Source organism: Callithrix jacchus, chromosome 5, assembly GCF_049354715.1.
Source record: "Callithrix jacchus isolate 240 chromosome 5, calJac240_pri, whole genome shotgun sequence".
Taxonomy (NCBI): domain Eukaryota; kingdom Metazoa; phylum Chordata; class Mammalia; order Primates; family Cebidae; genus Callithrix; species Callithrix jacchus.
The window spans coordinates 12,547,970-12,567,615 of NC_133506.1; the positions used below are offsets into that span (position 1 = coordinate 12,547,970).

The window sequence follows — 19,646 nt, forward strand, 5'->3', positions numbered from 1 at the left end:
TCCAAGTAATGTAAGAAAGAAACCAGTCATTTAGACTTGGGACCAAATTCTCAAAAGCAGAGTTCAAAAAATAAAATAAAGATAAAAAAACAGTCATTTAATGTACCAAACACAAAATGCACTGGGAAAAAGGATCATGATAAAGCAATTTTAAAAAATATTTTTTCTGGCCGGGCGCGGTGGCTCACGCCTGTAATCCCAGCACTTTGGGAGGCTGAATCACAAGAGATCGAGACCATCTTGGCCAACATAATGAAACCCCATCTCTACTAAAAAAAATACAAAAATTAGCAGGGCATGGGGGGGCGCGCCTGTAGTCCCAGCTACTGGGGAGGCTGAGGCAGAATTGCTTGAACCCGAGAGGCAGAGGTTGCAGTGAGCCAAGATCGTGCCACTGCACTCCAGCCTGGCGCCTGAGCAACTGTCTCAAAAAAAACAAAGGATGTTTTCTAAAGCCAAATGTAGCCGTGGGGGTTGTATATATCTACTTTGGTGACACTAATGTTAAATTCTGATAACCTCCTACCAAACTAGCCAAAAATATATGTGTATATATGTATTTTGAGATGGAGTCTCACTCTTGCCCAGGCTGGAGTGCAGCAGCATGATCTCGGCTCACTGCAAGCTCCACCTCCCGGATTCAAGCGATTCTCCTGCCTCAGCCTCCCGAGTAGCTGGGAGTACAGGCATGTTTTTTATTTTTAGTAGAGATGGAATTTAACCATGTTGGCCAGGATGGTCTCAAACCCGACCTTAAGTGATCTGCCCGACCTAGCCTCCCAGTGTTGGGATTACAGGCCTGAGGCACTGTACCCAGCAAAAAATTCGTAACTCTCAGCACAGTGACCTTGCAGCTATTAGTGGGAATGTTTTTGTCTTTCTTCACAATTTCAGGGCTTTTTCACTTTCTTGGTTGGATCCAACATCTGGGGAATTTAACACATCTTAGGCTGGGCACAGGGGCTCATACTTATAATCCCAATACGTTGGGAGGCCAAGGTAGGTGGATCACAAGGTCAGGAGACCATCATGGCTAACACTATGAAACCTCATTTCTATTAAAAATACAAAAAATTAGTCAGGCGTGGTGGCACACACTTGTAATCCCAGCTACTCAGAAGGCAGAGGCAGGAGAATCACTTGCCAAGGAGGTGGATGTTACAGTGAGCCAAGATTGCACCAATGCACTTCAGCCTGGGCGACAGAGCAAGGCTCTGTCTTATTTCTGGTGGTCCTGGTCTAGAATTAAAAAAAAAAAAAAAAGACTGTCTCTCTCTCTCTCTCTCACACACACACAAACATAGACATCTTCGTTCTTTGAGGGGAGCTGCTTGCAAAAAGTGTACTTAGAGAAATTTTGCACAACCATACTCCTTGGGCTCCATCACAGAGCTACTGAAACATCCAAGATTACTGTAGGACTCCCTTGGCTAAAAAAAAAAAACCACTGCATTATCATAAAGCACACACGATTTTGAGTACTAAGCTTCTGAAGAATATTAATTTTTGCCAACTAAAATGATGAAATACACAGGATTTGTTCTCTCATTTGTTACTTGAGCTCAAATTGGAATAACAAGTTTGACAAGTGAATCCTCTAAAATATCTAGTAACCTATTGTATTTGAAATATTTTATCTTCACCAGGTTGCTCTAAGCTGAAAAAACATTCACAGGAAAGGGTAGCTGTAGCAATTCAGGAGGATACTTCCAACAGTCTTGGTCCAAATGAAGGCACTGCCCCGTGATGTTTGAAATTCAAGTAACTTTATTTAAATTCAAAACCAATTCTTAAAACTGCATTTAGAGTCAAGACCCTTTTGTATTATAAAAATCACAAGTATTTTTAAGAGACAAAAATACTTCTAGGTTAATTAGACTGGATCTGACTTTGCAGAGATCTTTAAACAAACTGCAGAGAACAGAGAAAAAAATAGGTTATTTACAGATAACAATATCTACATATGTACTTAGAGGTACAAATCTGGTGACAGAAAAGACTTCAGTATATGCTGGCATCTCAGAAGCAGTTCTCAAAGAGCTTAGTTTTATTTTCTTGAATTTTAAGAATGCCTAAGATCCTTCTTCATCTTCGATCTTGGGAGCCAAGTAGTACTTTAAGTGTCCCATATCAGCAATTTTATACTCTACAACTGAATGACAGGAAGATAGTTAATTACTGATGAGTATCACATATATTACCTACAAAATAAGGTTCCAATTTATTATCTTACCAAGCGGTACATCTGCAGACATACTGAGTGTCACTGTTGAAGAGAGTGGAGTGGCTTTTGTAAAGAAGTTCAGGTATCTCAGTGCAAAAGTTAATTGAACTGGTTCATTCATCTCTATGGTAACCTACAAGAGAAAACAGATTCATCATTAAAAACAGCAAGAAAGTTGCAATCTATTAGCTCACTATATATATATACATATATATATATATATTTTTTAAAGACAGGGTTTCACCATGTTGGTCAGGCTGGTCTTGAACTCCCGACCTCAGATGATCTGCCCGCCTTGGCCTCCAAAGTGCTTGGATTACAGGCGTAAGCCACCACACCTGGCCCAGCTCATTATATATTAAAAGAAAAAAATGAAACATTAATTTATTATAGCTGCTAACAAACATTGCAAAGACACCCAGGTACCCTGTGCCTCCTACTAGAATCACACACTACCAACTATAAAGTATTCTTGCTCTCCAACCCCAAAACAAAACATCCTGAATATCATCAAGGCTCCAGGGCTGTAGCAACCAGTTTGTAGGACATACAGGATAGAGGAATTTATGTATATACAGGGATGCAATCAGCAAAATCCAAACTCTGGAAAACCTAACGAATGATCTAATTTCGTTAAAAAATAGATTGTAATCGAAGAGAGAAAATGAAATTAGAGGGAACCAAGCTAGGTGTGGTGGCACACATCTGTAGTCCCAGCTGCCTGGGAAACTGAGGCAGGAGGATCACTTAAGCCCTGGAGACTGCACCACTGCACTCCAGCCTGGGTGGACAGCACAAGACCCTGTCCCAAAAACAAAGAAAAACAGAAAAAAAAAACAAAAAACAAAACAAAACCCCATGAGATTGGCATAGGAGTGGAAATGTGATTCAGGAAACAAAAGAATCAGCTCCTAGACTTCATTAATTTAAAAAAAACATTTTCAACTGAATTTCTTTTATTTAAACTAAAGGTAGACTATTCATTCAAGGAATAAGAAAGCAACATCTAGTATTTATTATAAGCTTATAATGTGTCAGACACAGCATATGCTATTTAATCCAAACAATCCTATGAGGTTAGGACCTTTGTCCTTGATTTACAAAGTTTTGATTTATGCTCAGGCTATTAAGTTGAGACAGTTTTGCTTCGTCGCTCAGGATGCAGGGGAGTGGCACAATCTCAGCTCACTGCAACCTCTGCCTCCTGGGTTCAAGTCATCCTCCTGTCTCAGCCTCCCGAGTAGCTGGGATTACAGGTGTGTGCCACCATGCCCAGCTAATTTTTGTGTATTTAGTAGAAACAGGGTTTTACCATGTATTCTATTTTGTGCCAAGGGTTCTCTAGGCACTCTCAAAGTTGCATGGAGTCTGCATTCTAGCTTTAGTGAGAAGTCTCCCTTCTGTTTAACCTTTGATTCCTACAGCCTGTGACTTTAGCTAAATTGCCACTTAAGGTTGGCTCAGCCTGCTTCTCTACCTTTAGAATGGGCTACCAATTGGACCCACAACATGTAAGCTAATATAAGGATTACATAAGAGCTCACAACAGGTAGACTTTTACTCCTAACCATATCCTTCTATTGAGTTGCTGACCTATGCTCAATTATTTAATAACAGAGTAAGTATCTCCAGAAACCTAAAGGTTAGACACCTAGCTTCCCAATCCTATCCTTAAGAGCCTGTGTGGGCTTGATTCATAAACCACTGTTCCATGGTATGTACATGTGCTGAATTTGGACGGCCACTTATAAATCAATTGCAGATTTCAAAAGTATCCCAATTTTCACAAATTACTTAAGGTACAATTCTATCCACTTTTAATTTTAGCAATTAACCCAATGTTAAGTGGTATTAAAATTCTCTTCAAACTTGGGTATGTCTTTGTAGCAATGTGAAAAAAAGAAGAAAACAATTCTCTTCAAACTATTTTCTTTTTACTTAAAAACTACTTACAGCTTCCTCCTCTTTATCGACATTACTTGTCTGTGACAATTTAATGTTTCCATTTCCAAGTTCTCCACTTGCAGAAAATTTCACTCCGTCTTTTGCACAAGAAATTACAACAGCATCTCCAATATGGCTGAGATCTCGGCATATACGTGCAAATTCACCAGAAGGCATCTTTACTACACAGCTGTACTCTTGTTCCTATTAAGAACAAATTTTTTCCAAAAGTTAATTGTTAGAAACTTAATGATTAGGCACTCTTTCTTAAGAGGCAACATCTAAACAATGCAGAATCAAGATTCTCAGATAATTTCTTAACCAACCAAAGAAATGATGACGGTGCAAGCAAGCCTAACTACTTTCTAAAAAAACCTAAGAATATGACATTAGGCATTTTCAACATTCTGACATTTCTTTTCTCCTTTGCTGTTTATAAACCTAACTTGGATAAATTTCTTCGAAGATATCTTTAAAATACACTTAATAAAAACCAAGCATTCTAGAAGGAAAAAATTTTTAAAAGAGGTTCATGGAAGTTAATGCAAATAGACAACTGGCAATAAACAATAAATACAACCAGTTTTAGGCTTGTGGTAAACAACAACTATTCAAATACTAAAAATCTGTCTTTGAAACATGCACTAGTAGATACATTTCTAGAAAAGTTATGTGAAGTAGGCTTAAATTATATTAACATATTTTGAGTGGGGAGGATTGCTTGAGGCTAGGAGTTCCAGACCAGCCTGGGCAAGACTGTCCCCACCCACACACAAAAATAAAAAAATTAGCCAGGTGCGATGGGACAAGCCTGTAGTCCTTCCTGGTCACTTAGGGACCAAGGCAGGAGCGTGGCTAGAGCCCAAGAGTCCCAGGTTACAGTGAGCTATAAGGCTCCACTAAACTCCAGTCTGAGCAGCAGAGCAAGACCCTGTGTGAGGGGAGGGGGGCGGACGGACTGACAACCCCACATTCTATTACACAACTATCATGCCTGTGTACAGTACTCTCTACAATCAGAAATTGATACTCACTGGAATTCCAAGTTGTTCAACATCCAAATCCATCAACTTCATTTCATAGTCTGAAACCTTCTCCTGGTCTACCAAAAGAAAGCAAATGCTGCTGTGAAATACTGATACAGAGTTCTGAGTTTCTGTAGCTTCACAACTCAGTAAAAAGATGACTTACTTGGTGCTTCGAATACTAGCGCCAAGGTATCCGCATTATCTTCAGCCCTTAGGGTAATGATATCTTCATTGCCAGCGCATTTTAGTATTTTGGACATACTAGAAGACAGGAGACACATGGTTTAAAATCAACACCACCTGCTAAAGGTCTGTATTTCTAATGCAGTTAGAAGGGGTTACCACTCTCACCCATCGGGCCATCTCAGAACTGGTGGAGAGTAAACGTACTGCTAGAGGATGTGAATATTAATGCAGACATTTTGGGATGCATCTGGCAGTATTTATACTAAAACGCCACCGGCAGTTTCCCTTCTGGATAGAAACAATCTCCTGCCACCAAGTAGGATGACAGGCTGACACATTCTCGCAAGGGCACATTATAAACCATTTAAAGTCAACGGCGACTGAGCCGGGTGGATCGCCTGAGCCCAGAAGTCGGAGATCAGCCTGGGCAACACACCGCGACCCCGTCTCAAACAAAAAAGTCAGCCACAACTAAAGCGTCCATTCAAGGCCATCGGGATATAAGGAGCCAGAGCCCCGGAGCAGTGTTCCTGGCACTGCAGAAAAACCAGTCATTTTCCCGCCACCACTTGCTTTGTGACTTTGGCGCGAAAAAGCAGGTTCGCGCTACAACAGCCAGCGCGGGCTTTTCGGAACCGCGCGCTCGGCTGGGCCCCACCCCACCCCGCGTGGCAAACCAGTGAGAAGGCGCGGATGGCCCACGCCAGCCAATGAGGGCTCGGCTCGGAAGCGCTCCCGCCAAGCGCCGGAGATAGGGGTGGGCCGGAGTCGGCTCTAGGCGCTGCCGGGCTCACCTGGTGAGATTCACGCCCATGGCCAGGTTGCGGTCGCAGCGGTACGTGTCGAAGCCCTCAGACCGCAGCGTGAGCTGCACCAAGGAGACGTGGGACGAGTCCATGCTCTGCAGGTTTACGCCGCTCGAGCTGATGTCCCAGCAGGCCTCGTTGATGAGGTCCTTGAGTGCCTCCAACACCTTCTTTAGGATGGAGCCCTGGACCAGGCGCGCCTCGAACATGGTGGCGGAGTGGCACCAACGCGGCTACAGGCAGGCGGGAAGAAGCAAACTCTAGCCGGTTTCGGCTTCAGGAGCCGCAGAGAGAGCGGGCGAACGTGACGAGAGGCTGAACCCTAGAAAAACGACCGCTCCCCTACGCCTGCAACCGTTTAATAGCGCAGGGTCCGCAAGCGCGCGCTCTCACCCTGCGCCGCGTTGTGACGTCACTACGTCTCCACGCCCACGGGCTGCGCGGGGACACTTTAGGGCCAATCGTGTCCCTGCTCCCCGCGAGGCCCGCCCTCCTAGAACATGCATTGGAGGATGCGGGCGCAGGGCGAGGCAGCGTTCCGCAGGTCTCCCCGCCTCTTTGCCTGATTTCTGAACCTGGCCGCTGGACTAGTCCGGGCGTTTGTGGGGATCAGGCCCAGGCCCCGGTTCGTCAAGCTCCAGCTTTGTGGTGCCTCCTCAGCCTCCCACTTCGTGGGCAGAAAGTTTCCAGCCACGAAAGTGAAAGCGAAATGCAAGTCAAGCATACCGGGAGGAAAAACCTCCTTGCAGCCTGAAGAGTTCAGCTGCTGCAAATATGCTCTTTATTTTTCAATTACAGAATTGATGCGCTCCTAAGTGTCCCCTGATAGACAGGTGGGCTGTTACGTTAAACTTAGCTCTCTATCACCCTCTTAACATTCCTCCATCGGCTCTTAGAGTCAATCGTTCACTGTATAAAGTTTTTAAAGCTTTTTTAAAAGTATGAATACACATCTTTTTGAAAATGCGTTCATTCCGTAAGCACTTTGAAAGAATAATAAAGTACATTTAATTTTATGCCACATTTTTTCTATATCAGTACCTCTTTAAAAGATAGCATCACATGTGTGACCTAATTTATGAAGCGCCTGTTGTTAATTACAAACACCTTTGAGTACTTAGGTAATTTTGATGTCATCAACTCCTTGAAGTAATACGGCTGAGTCAAAGAGCGTATACATTTAATTTTGTTTTGTTTTTTTTTTTTTTTTTTTTTGAGATGGAGTCCTGCTCTGTCACTCAGGCTGGAGTACAGTGGTGCCATCTCAGCAAACTGTAAACTCTGCCTCCCGGGTTCCAGTGATTCTCCTGCCTTAGCTTCCCAAATAGCTGGGATTACAGGCACCTGCCACCAGGCGCGGCTAATTTTTGTACTTTTTTAGCAGAGACGGGGTTTCAACATGTTGGCCAGGCTGTTCTCGAACTCTCAACCTCAGGTGATCCACCTGCTTCAGCCTCCCAAAGTGTTGGGATTACAGGCGTGAGCCACCGCACGTGGCTAAATTTTTGATAAATATTACTAAATTAATCTCCAAAAGTTTGCAATTTACATTCTAGCCAAGATTGTGTATGAACATGCTTTCTCTTTATTTTCCAAACTAGATGTCAGCAATCTCGTTTTTAAATCGTTGCTCATCAGTGTAAAAATTACAATTTTTTTTTTTTTGAGATGGAGTCTAGCTCTGTCACCCAGGCTGGAGAGCAGTGGCATGATCTTGGCTCCCTACAACCTCCGCCTCCCGGGTTCAAGCAATTCTGCCTCAGCCTTCCAAGTAGCTGGGATTACAGGAGTCCACCACAACGCCCACAGAATTTTTGTGTTTTTAGTAGAACAGGGTTTCACCATGTCGGCCAGACTGGTCTCGAACACCTGACCTCAGGAGATCCACCCACCTCCATCTCCTAAAGTCCTGGGATTACAGGAGTGAGCCATTGCGCCCAGCCAGAAATTTCAATTGTTACAGGAATTGTTACGGGGTTTGTTGTTTCTGTCTTGCTCTGTTTACACCATTTTCTCTTTAGTTGCTTTTAACATCTTGGTCAGTAGAACTCCTTAGTTTTTCTGCCATGTGTCTAGGTATGGATTTAGTTTTATTTATCTTGTTCAGGGAACTGCAGATGCATTTCACGTCTGACATTTTCTCATTCATTATGGCTTCAAATATCTCCTCTCCTTAGTCTATTCTTTATCTCTGGAATGTCTTTTTTTTTTCCCCCCTAGTTCAGCTGTGACTTCAGACAGGATTCTAAGAGGAGTTTCACAGTCTCTTTCCTGGGTTTTGTGGAGCCTTAACTTTACCCTTCTGTGTCAGCCTCTTAAAGCACTGGGTCAGCCTTGAAAGGGAACAGGAAAAGGCAGTTCTATTTTAAGATGCCTTCAAGTGTAATACGTACCATCATTTTATGTAGCACAGGAAAGAAAACTGTCAAACTATTATTTACTATTTTTTTTAGAAAGGGGGTTTCCCTTTGACACCCAGGCTGGAGTGCAGGGGCATGATCACTGCTCACTGCCACCTCCAACTTCTAGGCTTGAGGTATCCTCCTGCCATAGCCTCCCAAGTAGCTAGGGCTACAGATGTGCACCACTGCACCTGGCTAAGTTTAAAACTTTTTTTTTGGGCCAGGCGCGGTGGCTCACGCCTATAATCCCAGCACTTTGGGAGGCAGAGGCGGGCGGATCACGAGATCAAGAGACTGAGACCATCCTGGTCAACAAGGTGAAACCCCGTCTCTACTAAAAATACAAAAATTAGCTGGGCGTGGTGGTGCGCGCCTGTAGTCCCAGCTACTCGGGAGGCTGAGGCGGGAGAGTGGCTTGAACCCAGGAGATGGAGGTTGCGGTGAGCCGAGATCGGGCGGCCGTTGCACTCCAGTCTGGGTAATAACAGCGAAACTGCGTCTCAAAAAAAAATTTTTTTTTTTTAGATGGAGTCTTGCTCTGTCACCAGGCCGGAATCCGCCTTTTGGATTCAAGTGACTCTCCGGGCTCAGCCTCCCGAGTAGCTGGGACTACAGGCGCGCACCACCACGCCCAGCTAATTTTTGTATTTTTAGTAGAGACGGGGTTTCACCTTGTTGACCAGGATGGTCTCGGTCTCTTGACCTCGTGATCCACCCGCCTCTGCCTCCCAAAGTGCTGGGATTATAGGCGTGAGCCACCGTGCCTGGCCTTCTAAATTTTTTTGTAGAGAGGAGGTCCCACTATGTCGGTCTGGGCTCCAACTCCTGGGCTCACACGATCTTCCCACTAAGCCTCCCCAAGTGTGCGATTACAGGCATGAGCCACTGCACCCAGCCTCAAACTGTTACACAATGCTTTATCACTTAGAATTTCTAATTTGTTTTAAAAGAACTTTTAGACTTTAAACACATTCTTATTACTCTTGTGCATACAAGAAAAAATGTAAGCTATATTGGTTAAGGCATTTCTACTGTTTTTCCACTCAGTTGCTGATACTGCTGTTTTTCTGTATAATATTGTACCCTGTGTTGTTAAGGGTGTTGATGATGCAGCATTTTTCAATAGTGCTATTCTATTGTCTCTCGAAGAATTTCTTGCAAGCCTCTCCTACCCATTTGTAAGTTTGATGTTGGCACTTTCTTGCTTTATGTGTGATGGACAACCCATTTGCATGCATCTCAATATCAAAACATAATACAGCATCATCTGTTTGTGGGTATTTTCCTTTCTTGGGTCCCTTAAAATCTCACAAAATGTGGAATGTGTTCATTCCTCCAGTGAGGAACATTTGCTTCACTAAAAACAAATGCATATGCTCCACTACTCTGTTTCAGTCCTGTCTGCTTACATAATAACATTTTGGTTTAATGCCAAATCACAGTGTAATAGATTTGACGGCATTTTAAATGTCAATTAAATTCTACCCATGTGGGACTTACAATGTAGATGAATTATTTTTGCTATTTTAGAAGTGATGTGTTCCTAAAAATGTCGAATGATAAAGAGGTGTACGGTTGTGTTAAACTCATGTTAAATTGAAATGAGGACATAAACATGCCTCTGACTGTGGTCAGAGAAGGCCTCTCTGAGAAGATAGCATCTTGTCAGAGAAGACAGCTGTTTGGAGAGTTGGAAGAAAAGCATTCTAGGCTGAGAGAATAGCATGATTATAAAGGTCAGCATAGGCCGGGAGTGGTGGCTCAAGCTTGTAATCCCAGCACTTTGGGAGGCCGAAGCGGGTGGATCACAAGGTCAAGAGATCGAGACAATCCTGGTCAACATGGTGAAACCCCATCTCTACTAAAAATACAAAAAATTAGCTGGGCATGGTGGCGCGTGCCTGTAATCCCAGCTACTCAGGAGGCTGAGGCAGGAGAATTGCCTGAACCCAGGAAGCGGAGGTTGCAGTGAGCCGAGATCGCTCCATTGCACTCCAGCCTGGGTAACAAGAGCAAAAACTCCGTCTCAAAAAAAATAAAATAAAATAAAAAAATAAAGGTCAGCATACTTGGAATATATTCAGACAAGTTAGATGTAGCACTCAGACTAAGTGCTAGAGTGGTGCAAGGTGAGGTTGCATCTGGAGTAAGAGTGGTGCAAGGTGAGGTTTCGGTGAGGTTGCAGAGAGGCTGGGGTGAACTCTTGCAGGACTTTGTAGGCTCTGTAAAAGTGCAAGCGAACGTTGTCAACAGCAGGTCTTTGATATGATCCAATTTACATTTTAAGAGGATACTTTAACATCTAGTAAATGTACTATTGAATCAGTAAAGAATCAATTAAGTAAATTTTGATCAGATATTAAACTATTAGAAAATAATAAAAGCAGCTGGGCACAGTGGCACACACCTGTAATCCCAGCACTTTGGGAGGCCAAGGTGGGCAGATTACTTGAGGTCAGGAGTTCCAGACCAGCCTGATCAACAAAGTGAATCTCTGTCTCTACTGAAAATACAAAAATTAGCTGGGTGTGGTGGCACACACCTGTAATCCCAGCTACTTGGGAGGCTGAGGCACAAATTGCTTGAACCTGGGAGGCAGAGGTTACAGTGAACCAAAATTGCGACACTCCCCTCCAGCCTGGGCAACAGGGCAAGACTATGTTTCAAAAAAAAAAAAAAAATGTTTCTTACAGAATGATGATGATGACTGACAATTTTTTTTTTTTTTTGGAGATGGAGTCTTGCTCTGTCACCAGGCTGGCGTGCAGTGGTGCCATCTCAGATCACTGCAACCTCTGCCTCCCGGGTTCAAGCAATTCTCCTGCCTCAGCCTCTCGAGTAGCTGGAACTACAGGTGTGTGCCACCATGCCTAGCTAATTTTTGAATGTTTTAGTAGAGTCGGGGTTTCACCATGTAGGTCAGGATGGTCTTGATCTTGTGATCTGCCCGCCACAGCCTCCTAAAGTGCTGGGATTACAGGTGTGAGCCACCATGCCCCGCCCGATGATTATTATTTTTGAGAAAGGTTCTCACTTTGTCATCCAGGCTGAGGTACAGTAGCATGAGCTCACCTCACCACAGCTTTGACCTGGGCTCAGGTGATCCTCCCACCTCAGCCTTCCAAGTGGCTGGGACTACAGGTGAACACCACCAAGCCCAGCTAATATTTTGGAGAGATAGGGTTTCACCATATTGCCTAGGCTGGTCTCAAACTCTTGGGCTCAAATGATCCTCCCACCTTTGCCTCCCAAAGTGCTGGGGTTACAGACATGAGCCACCGTGCCTGGCCTCTTACAGAATTATTAATAATTCCCCCAGAAATTGGACATAACCTTAAGGTCTAACAGTGTTTGCATTTGTTAGGTAAATTGTGATAAATCTGTAAGATGGAATATTGTTTAGCCTCTAACGTACGATTTGCAAAGAGCTTAATAAAGAGAAAAATCACGTTATGAAGCAGAATAAACAAAGGTATTCCAATTTTCTCAAATTGTTATATCTGGGTGTATGTGTACAGTAAATGGAATGGAAAAGCAAGAAGATAAATATGAACAGTAATTATCTGGCTGATGGTGCCACAAATAATTTTAAATTTTTCTTGCATTTTCTGTATTTTCTATACTTTTTTCAGTAAAAATGTATTGGTCAGAAAATGAATACTGGGAGAAAATGCTATAAATTATTTTATGTAGTATCTGGCAAATTTCTTCATAAGGTAATATGTATCAGAATTATTCTCAATCCTGGCTGCACTCTAGACTCACCTGGGGAGCTTTAAAAAAGCCTATTCCACTTGGCCCTCCCCCAGAAATTTAGTTACTTTAGGATGGCCCCTCCATCAATAATTTTAGCAGCCGTCAAAGTAAATCATTTTTTGTTTGAGATGGAATGTCACTCTGTCACCTAGGCTGGAGTGCAAGTGGCGTGACCTCCGCACACTGGAACCTCTGCCTCCCAGGTTCAAGCGATTCTCCTGCCTCAGCCATCTGAGTAGCTGAGATTACAGGCTCCCGCCACCATGGCCAGCTAATTTTTGTATTTCTGGTAGCGATGGGGTTTCACTATGTTGGCCAGCCTGGCTCAAAATTATTGAGCCTTTCCATAGTCCAGAAGACAAATTTTAGAAAGTGAGGAAGGGCTCGGTGCAGTGGCTCACGCCTGTAATCCCAACACTTTGGGAGGCCAAGATGGGCGGATCATCTGAAGTCAGCAGTTCAAGACCAGCCTGATATGGTGAAACCCTGTCTCTACTAAAAATACAAAAATTGGCCGGGCGTGGTGGCGAGCGCCTGTAGTCCCGGCTCCTCGGAAGGCTGAGACAGAATTGCTTGAACCCGGGAGGAGGAGGCTGCAGTGAGCTGAGATAGTGGGCGACAGAGCGAGACTCTGTCTCAATAATAAATAAATAAATAAACTGAGGAAGATCTCAACTGCAAAATGCAAATCATACTCACTTCCAAGCCATGTGTGGATTAAATGAGATAAGCCAACTAAAGCGATTACCCAGCTCAGTGCCTAGTATACAGTTAGCGCTCAACAAGTACTAGAGACCGCTTGGCAAAGCAAGGCAGATTGAAGTGTGGGTTCCACTTCTCATCATGTGATAAGCGATAATGCTTTTAATCAGGTCGGCTCACCTGGCCTCTCCATTCGGCCTAAATAACGTCTACTTACTTGCGTGAAGAAAGAGCCCTTGCTGCTGCGGGCTCAGAGCCCAGGTCAGCAAGTATTTGTCAGGCTAGAGCCTCCGGGTGGCGCCTCTCGCCGTCGGTAATCCGTTACCTCCAGAACCAGGGCGCCAGCTTCAGCCATCTGCATTGAAGCAGGAGCTCCCATTGGCTAATCGGACTCTGAAACGCACGCCTATTCCCGCCCCTGACGCTGCCGTCCAATGCGAGCCTCTCAACTCTGCTCCGCCCCGCCCCCGTCTCCCTGTCCCTGGCGTATTTGCGCCGTTGGTCGATCTTTCGGGTCGTGATGGCGGCGCTGCGCGTGCGCACTCGCTCCGAGCCCGCCTCCGGGGAGGAGGAGCTCGCGGGCCGGGGCCAGGGAAGGCAGACCCTGCTCCGCCCGGGTGAAAGGGCCGTGACGGCGCTGGGCGGGGCCGAGCTCCAGGGCTGGCTGCTGGGCTGCTAAGGGAACTGTGAGCTGTTCGGAGCCGCGCGACTCCCGGGCGGGGCGGGGCCGGCCGAGGGAGTCCGCGCGTGCCCGCGCTGAGCTGCCTTTCCTGGCTGCTGCGCTGCTCGCCCGCGGCGACGTCGGGCAGGTTTTTCCAGGATGACCGAGCTGAGGCAGAGGGTGGCCCACGAGCCGGATGCGCCGCCCGAGGACAAGGTAGCGGCAGCCTCGGGGTGGGCGCGGCCGGGACAGCGGCGCATCCAGGAGGCCCGGTGGGGACGCGCGCAGGGGGGTCCTCTAGTCCTCTGATCCCTTGTCGTGGCGGACGGCGGCCCCGGGCAGCGCGATGGGTCCTCGGGTGCCTAGCCTTTGCTGCGCGCATGTCAAGGGTTGGCGGGTCGGAGTCCCGGCTCAGGGTCTGGCTGGAGTGGCTCCCCTGGGGCGCAGGAAGGAGCTCGCCTGGAGTGGCGCACGGCCTCCTGCCTCGCTGGGCTGACTGCGGGACCCCCCTCTCCCCCTACCTCCCTGAGGCCTTCCTGGAGGTGAAGATGTGCAGAGCTTTCTCAGATAGGCGGCTCCTCTGACCGCGACTTAGGCTCTCCGTTCCCTTTTGCAATGTTATTATTTTGGGGGGTGTCGGAATCGGGACAAGGCCATAGCATTTGCCTCCTGGCATATGTAAATCCCTTCTTGGACAGGAAATCATCGGCTTTGAGCAGAGAGGTGTGTTACGCAGTGAGCCACCCCGTCATCAGCAGGTGTTGGAGGGAGTCCTCCCAGTTGATGGGTTGTTTCCTGTGCCGTATGGGTTCTGGTGAGTAGGGGAGGAGAGTAGGAAGGAGGCCATCTTGGCGGGGACAGCGGCTGGGGGGTGACGGGTGTGGGAGTAGATTCCTTTGGGTGAAGTGAAAGGTCTGTGTAGGGGAGTTGAGGAAGGTAGGGAGTAGTTGTATTACTGTGGACATTGAATGGCAGCATAGGACTTTGTAGTTGTAGTTGTGCTTTCCGAGATAGCAGTGGTCAGGAGTCCTGTATTTGGAAAACTGATCTGGCAGTGATGTGTAGAATGGATTGAGGGAGCTTGGACTAGAATGAGGGAGACTGGTTCACTTGGGGATTGCCCATGGGTGACCTGTAGATGTTTTCTTTGGCCCACATGTTGCCTTAAAAATCAGAAAATTTCTCCTAACAATCTAAGTTTCTTGCCTTAGATAATTGGAGGGTCCACCATCATTTTCTCACCTGATTAATGATTGGCTGGAGCTGAGGATCATCTGTTCCCACCAATTCCTGTTGCCTTACACCCAGGCTCATGGCTTCTTCTAATGCAGCCTGTAACTTTTTGATAACTGGAAGAAAGGGACATTAGGGAGACACCAAGAAGGAAGAAAGCACAAGATCTGGTGACAGGATGTCAACAGATCAATTACACTAGGAGGAATGTTTTGGGTGAAAGATAATGGTTGTTTTTTTTAAAATCAACTTTTGTGTTATTGCAATTGACAGTGGACCATCCAAAGAAAACTGTTCATACTGAATTTTAGAAAATGTATTTTGGCCAGGCACAGTGCTGAACAACTGTAATCCTAGCTACTAGGGAGGCTGAGGCAGGAGGATCGCTTGAGCCCAGGAGTTTGAGATCCTGTCTCAAAAAACAAAAACAAAAAAAACATATTTTGGAGACAATTTAGGGCTAGGGCTAAGGATTTAGCAGTTGCTTGCAGAGACAAGAGACTTTGAAGTCTCTAATTTTTCAGTGGGCTCTTCTGGTTCAGCCTGAAAGAATTGTGACTTACCTTGTTACTGCTAGTTGGTGAGTATGCAGATGTTTGGAGGCTCTGTTTAAGGTGAGATCATACTTGATGTCACTGGGACATTGTGGACCTAGAAGGTATGAGAAGAGGGAGAAGAAAGAAGGCATGAAAGCTGGTAGGCCATGTTTTTGAAAAGCTGACTATGTACAATAGTTAGAATGTCAAAAAAAACAACGATGGGGTTGTGAGATGGAACATAAAGATTCTGCCCTTTCTGGACTCCTTGGATCCATCCCCAGAGATAAAGTGCCTGTTGGTCTTACTTTCACATCCCCTACTTTCAGTAGGGAGGACATGAGGAGCTGTCCAGCTGAAGGTGCACTTACATCACTTATGCAGTGACATAATGCCTGGGGTCATGAGGTCCCTAAAAGACAGCTGCTATGCACACTGATACTCATTACCCAGAACAAGGCAATCAGTCCCTCACCACATCCTCCAGAACTTCTGAATTGTCATGCATGGGATTTTTAATAAGGGCACGTTTTAAAAGGTGTGAAATCTATTACTTGTCTTTGAATGTATATAGTAAACTTTTTTCTTTTCTTTTCTGTTTTTTGAGGCAGAGTTTTGCTCTTGTGGCCCAGACTGGAGCACAATGGTGCAATCTCAGCTTACTACAACCTCCGCCTCAGCCTCCTCAGTACCTGGGATTACAGCACCTGCCACCACGCCCTGCTAATTTTTTTTTATTTATAGTAGAGATGGTGTTTCACCATGTTGTACAGGTTGATCTTGAACTCCTGACCTCAGGTAATCCACCCACCTTGGCTCCCAAAGTGCTGAGATTACAGGTGTGAGCCACTGCAGCTGGCCCATAGTAAACTGTTTTTTTTTTTTGAGACAGAGTTTCGCTCTTGTTACCCAGGCTAGAGTGCAATGGTGCTATCTCGGCTCACTGCAACCTCTGCCTCCTGGGTTCAGGCAATTCTCCTGCCTCAGCCTCCTGAGTAGCTGGGATTACAGGCACACACCACCATGCCCAGCTAATTTTTTGTATTTTTAGTAGAGATGGGGTTTCACAATGTTGACCAAGATGGTCTTGATCTCTTGACCTCGTGATCCACCTGCCTCGGCCTCCCAAAGTGCTGGGATTATAGGTGTGAGCCACCGCGCCAGGCCCATAGTAAACTTTTTCAAAAATCCTGATTTATTCTGTTTCATAGTTTGGGAAAAGCCTACTTCCATGACTTTGGCTTTGCCAATATTCTTGTGTTAGAACCCAGGGAAATTAGAAATAATAAAACAGGTTGTCTTTTTAAGGAAATGAGAACTTTTTTTATTTCATAGTAGAAGAATCCAGTAAACAATTTTCAAGTCAGTGCTTTAAAAGCTCTGGAATAAATTTGAAAGATTCTTCAAAATGTTACAGTTGCTTAACTGCCAGTGGCAAAACTTTCTTGTAAATAGATAATCATTAGTATCAAAATAATCTGGAGAATGTTTATTTATAAAAGTCATAGGCTGGGTGTGGTGGTTCACACCTGTAATCCCAGCATTTTGAGAGGCCAAGGTGGGTGGTTCACAAGGTCAGTAGATGGAGACCATCCTAGCTAACACAGAGAAACCCCGTCTCTACTAAAAATACAAAAAATTAGCCAGGCATGGAGGCGCATGCCTGTAGTCCCAGCTACTTGGGAGGCTGAGGCAGGAGAATTGCTTGAACCCGGGAGACGGAGGTTGTACTGAGCCAGGATCACGCCACTGCACTCTAGTCTGGGCAACAGAGTGAGACTTCATCTCAAAAAAAAAAAAAAAAAAAAAAAATCAGAAGGTATTTTGTTATATTTAGCATCTGAGAATGGAATTTTCAAAGCCAATTGCTAATAAAGGAAATGTTCTCCTCTGGGAACTCTGCTTATAATTTTAAAGTCCCAAGGCACAGTATAGTTGCCAATCTAAGAAAGTTGGAGTTTAGGCTTTGGGAATGATCCTTGTCCTGCCCAAATGTATTTTTACGATGGAGCTTAGGAAAGGGAAGGATGAGATGTGGCTGAAAGATTGGCATCTTAAAATTTATAACTGAGTTATCATTTCAGGAGATTTTGTTTTGTAAGTTAGAGTAAAGGTTCTGGGGTTTTCTGCTTCACTTATTTCCCGAGGTGCTATTTTTTTATTTTTATATCTATTTTTATTTTTAAAAAAAAAGAATCCATCTCCCTACTCCAAAAATCCATTAACATATTGTCCTGCTTATCAGTTTAATATCTGATACGTCCTCTATCCGAGGACAATATTTTGTTTTCCCACAGCCTTCTTCTTTAAAAAGAAAGAACATTTTGGCTCAGAGCGCGTGTAGTATCTGATCTTAGCCAAAAGGCTGAGAAGCGATCCGAGGTGCTTTTTAAATTAGAGCTTTACTTATTTCAAGGCTTCCTTTCTAGATAGGTGAAACCCATATAGAGAGGAAAGAGTGACGTCATTTAGAAAGGGGAGTTTAAATTTTAACTGAAGATAGTGTTTAAAAGCAGGGGCTTGAGTCAGTTACATCTGCCTTGAGCCTGGGCTCTGCCACATAGAGGCTGTGTGACTTTGAGCAGATCACCGAAGCTGTGGCAGCCTCAGTTTGTCCATCATTAATATGGGGGTGATAAAATTGTGTGTGCTTCACAGGCTATTCATGTGAATTAAATGTATGTATGGGCAGCAGAGCTTGTCACATTGTAATGTTAGCTATTGTTGCTACTGGTTAAAATAGATTTTTATAGGAAAAAACTTTAATATTCATCTTACACTCTTAGAAGGTGATTAAATCTTCAAGTTATATGTATTTGTAGAGTCTATTCATATTAATTATCTTCTAAGGAAAGTTTTATAAAAAGGACTTAGCCTTCTATGACCTATCTTTTCAGTTTATTTTCTTGCTGAATTTTTCAGTACTCCAAATCACAATCAAACTTTAGCTGTAGGACCACTGAACATTGCTGTATGTAATTGTCTTCTTTTATAACTAAAAATGGTTTTCAATAGACTTTGAGATTGAACTACTGAAATAAAATATTAAAGAACTATAACTACTTCAGGTGTAGGAGAAATGCTTAATTTTTTTCAAGAGAATGTTTTTATTTTGAGAAATAATTTGGGAGTTGAAATATCAGTAAACCTTAACTATGATTCCCAGGCTTAACAGGGAGAGGAGGTGAAAGATTATTTTGTCATATAACTCAGTATCTTATATGTCTTATATTTTTGTTGTTCAGTGTGATTTTATTTTAAAAACTCAATTACTTCATGGTTTTTGACTATTTCAAGTTAGTTTTTCTAAAATCTATTTTTAAAAAACGTTTTGTGTTTGCACAAATTAATATGGTATTTCATTAGAAGAATTTTTATCATCTTTTCAAGGTGTTAAATTGCTCTCCTTGGTTGTTAGGACTAGAAGGGCCTTTAGGGGTGTTTTTTATTTTTAGGGACAGGGTCTCACCTTGTTGCCCAGGCTGGAGTGTAGTGGCACAGTCATAGCTCCCTACAGCTTTAAACCCCTGAGCTCAAGCCATTTTCCTGCGTCAGTCTCCTGAATAGCTCAGGACTACAGGCCCAAGCCATGGCACCCAGATTGAGGTAGTTATTTTATAGAAGAGGATACCACAGCTCAGGGAGTTTAAGTTATTAGCTCAAGATGACGTAGCTGGTTAGATACAGAGTGGTACTTATTGTGAAAGTCTTCTCATTCCCGGTTGTCATTTTTTATTTTTTTCTCATAGAATTAATTTACAGACTTTAAAAGCTTCTGTACTGATTGACGTTGATAGATAAGATACCCAAATATTACCTGTTTTTCTTATTCGGCTACAAAATCAGAAAAATACTATTTAAGTCGTTCAAAATGTTAAATGTTAGAAAGTAAAGTCTTAGAGAATAAATATGGAGACTCTGTGAAGAAAAAAATTTATATTTTTTGGCAGAGAAAGTTGATGAGGCTCAATTTTCCTGGTTACTAGATGAGCATGATTTATAAATTTGTGAGCACTTTCCTGGGAGTGGCCACTCTGGTATCCTCAAAAGGCACTCCCAGCGCAGTGCTTGAAGACCACAAGGCACCTCATCCAGGCAGCAGGTGAGGCTGCTTGGAAGAAATGCTTTCCAGTTAATGACTGTTAGCATGAGAACCATTTGTTCTAGC

The 19,646-nt window shown here is 44.0% G+C and overlaps 2 protein-coding genes and 1 non-coding gene across 9 annotated transcripts in view; 1 reads left to right on the plus strand and 2 right to left on the minus strand.

The window, feature by feature from the left end:
* Window positions 1-1,749: 1,749 nt before the first annotated feature.
* On the minus strand, window positions 1,750-13,407 carry PCNA (proliferating cell nuclear antigen). 4 transcript variants are annotated; one of them, XM_035298323.3, is made up of 8 exons: window positions 13,266-13,407; window positions 10,660-10,812; window positions 6,177-6,421; window positions 5,360-5,457; window positions 5,203-5,270; window positions 4,178-4,372; window positions 2,234-2,357; window positions 1,750-2,152 (listed from the first exon to the last, which is right to left on the minus strand). In XM_035298323.3, exons 3-8 carry the CDS (start codon window positions 6,395-6,397, stop codon window positions 2,073-2,075), a joined length of 786 nt encoding a protein of 261 aa, XP_035154214.1. In that variant the 5' UTR covers window positions 6,398-6,421; window positions 10,660-10,812; window positions 13,266-13,407; the 3' UTR covers window positions 1,750-2,072. The 4 variants fall into 4 exon arrangements, with proteins under 4 accessions (XP_035154214.1, XP_035154213.1, XP_035154215.1 ...); XM_035298322.3 differs by having other exon boundaries at window positions 6,177-6,510; XM_035298324.3 differs by lacking the exon at window positions 10,660-10,812.
* LOC118154374 (small nucleolar RNA SNORA26) lies at window positions 8,412-8,534 on the minus strand. Its single transcript, XR_004744241.2, has one exon. It is a non-coding gene; the product is annotated as a small nucleolar RNA SNORA26 (small nucleolar RNA).
* A 203-nt stretch (window positions 13,408-13,610) lies between the features above and the next one.
* CDS2 (CDP-diacylglycerol synthase 2) overlaps window positions 13,611-19,646 on the plus strand; it is a 71,170-nt gene continuing 65,134 nt past the window's right edge. For 3 of the 4 annotated variants that reach the window (XM_017971948.4, XM_002747421.7, XM_054255208.2), the window contains exon 1: window positions 13,611-13,925. Coding sequence is in view for 2 of the 4 variants with exons in the window: in XM_002747421.7 (XP_002747467.3) it covers window positions 13,869-13,925 (57 nt within the window). In the remaining 2 variants the exon portion in view is untranslated. Of the gene's footprint in view, window positions 13,926-14,407; window positions 14,524-19,646 lie in introns of all 4 variants that reach the window. The other variant, XM_035298321.3, reaches the window with a different exon arrangement.

Bases quoted from the DNA above. Each gene is read 5' to 3' on its own strand.
- PCNA (XM_035298324.3), bottom strand. From the start codon at position 6,397: ATGTTCGAGGCGCGCCTGGTCCAGGGCTCCATCCTAAAGAAGGTGTTG. The intron at 2,358-4,177 runs GTAAGTAGTTTT...TTTCTCTTGTAG, and splicing joins TCGATAAAGAGGAGGAAGCT to GTTACCATAGAGATGAATGA. The intron at 2,153-2,233 runs GTAAGATAATAA...CCTGTCATTCAG, and splicing joins GTCTGCAGATGTACCGCTTG to TTGTAGAGTATAAAATTGCT.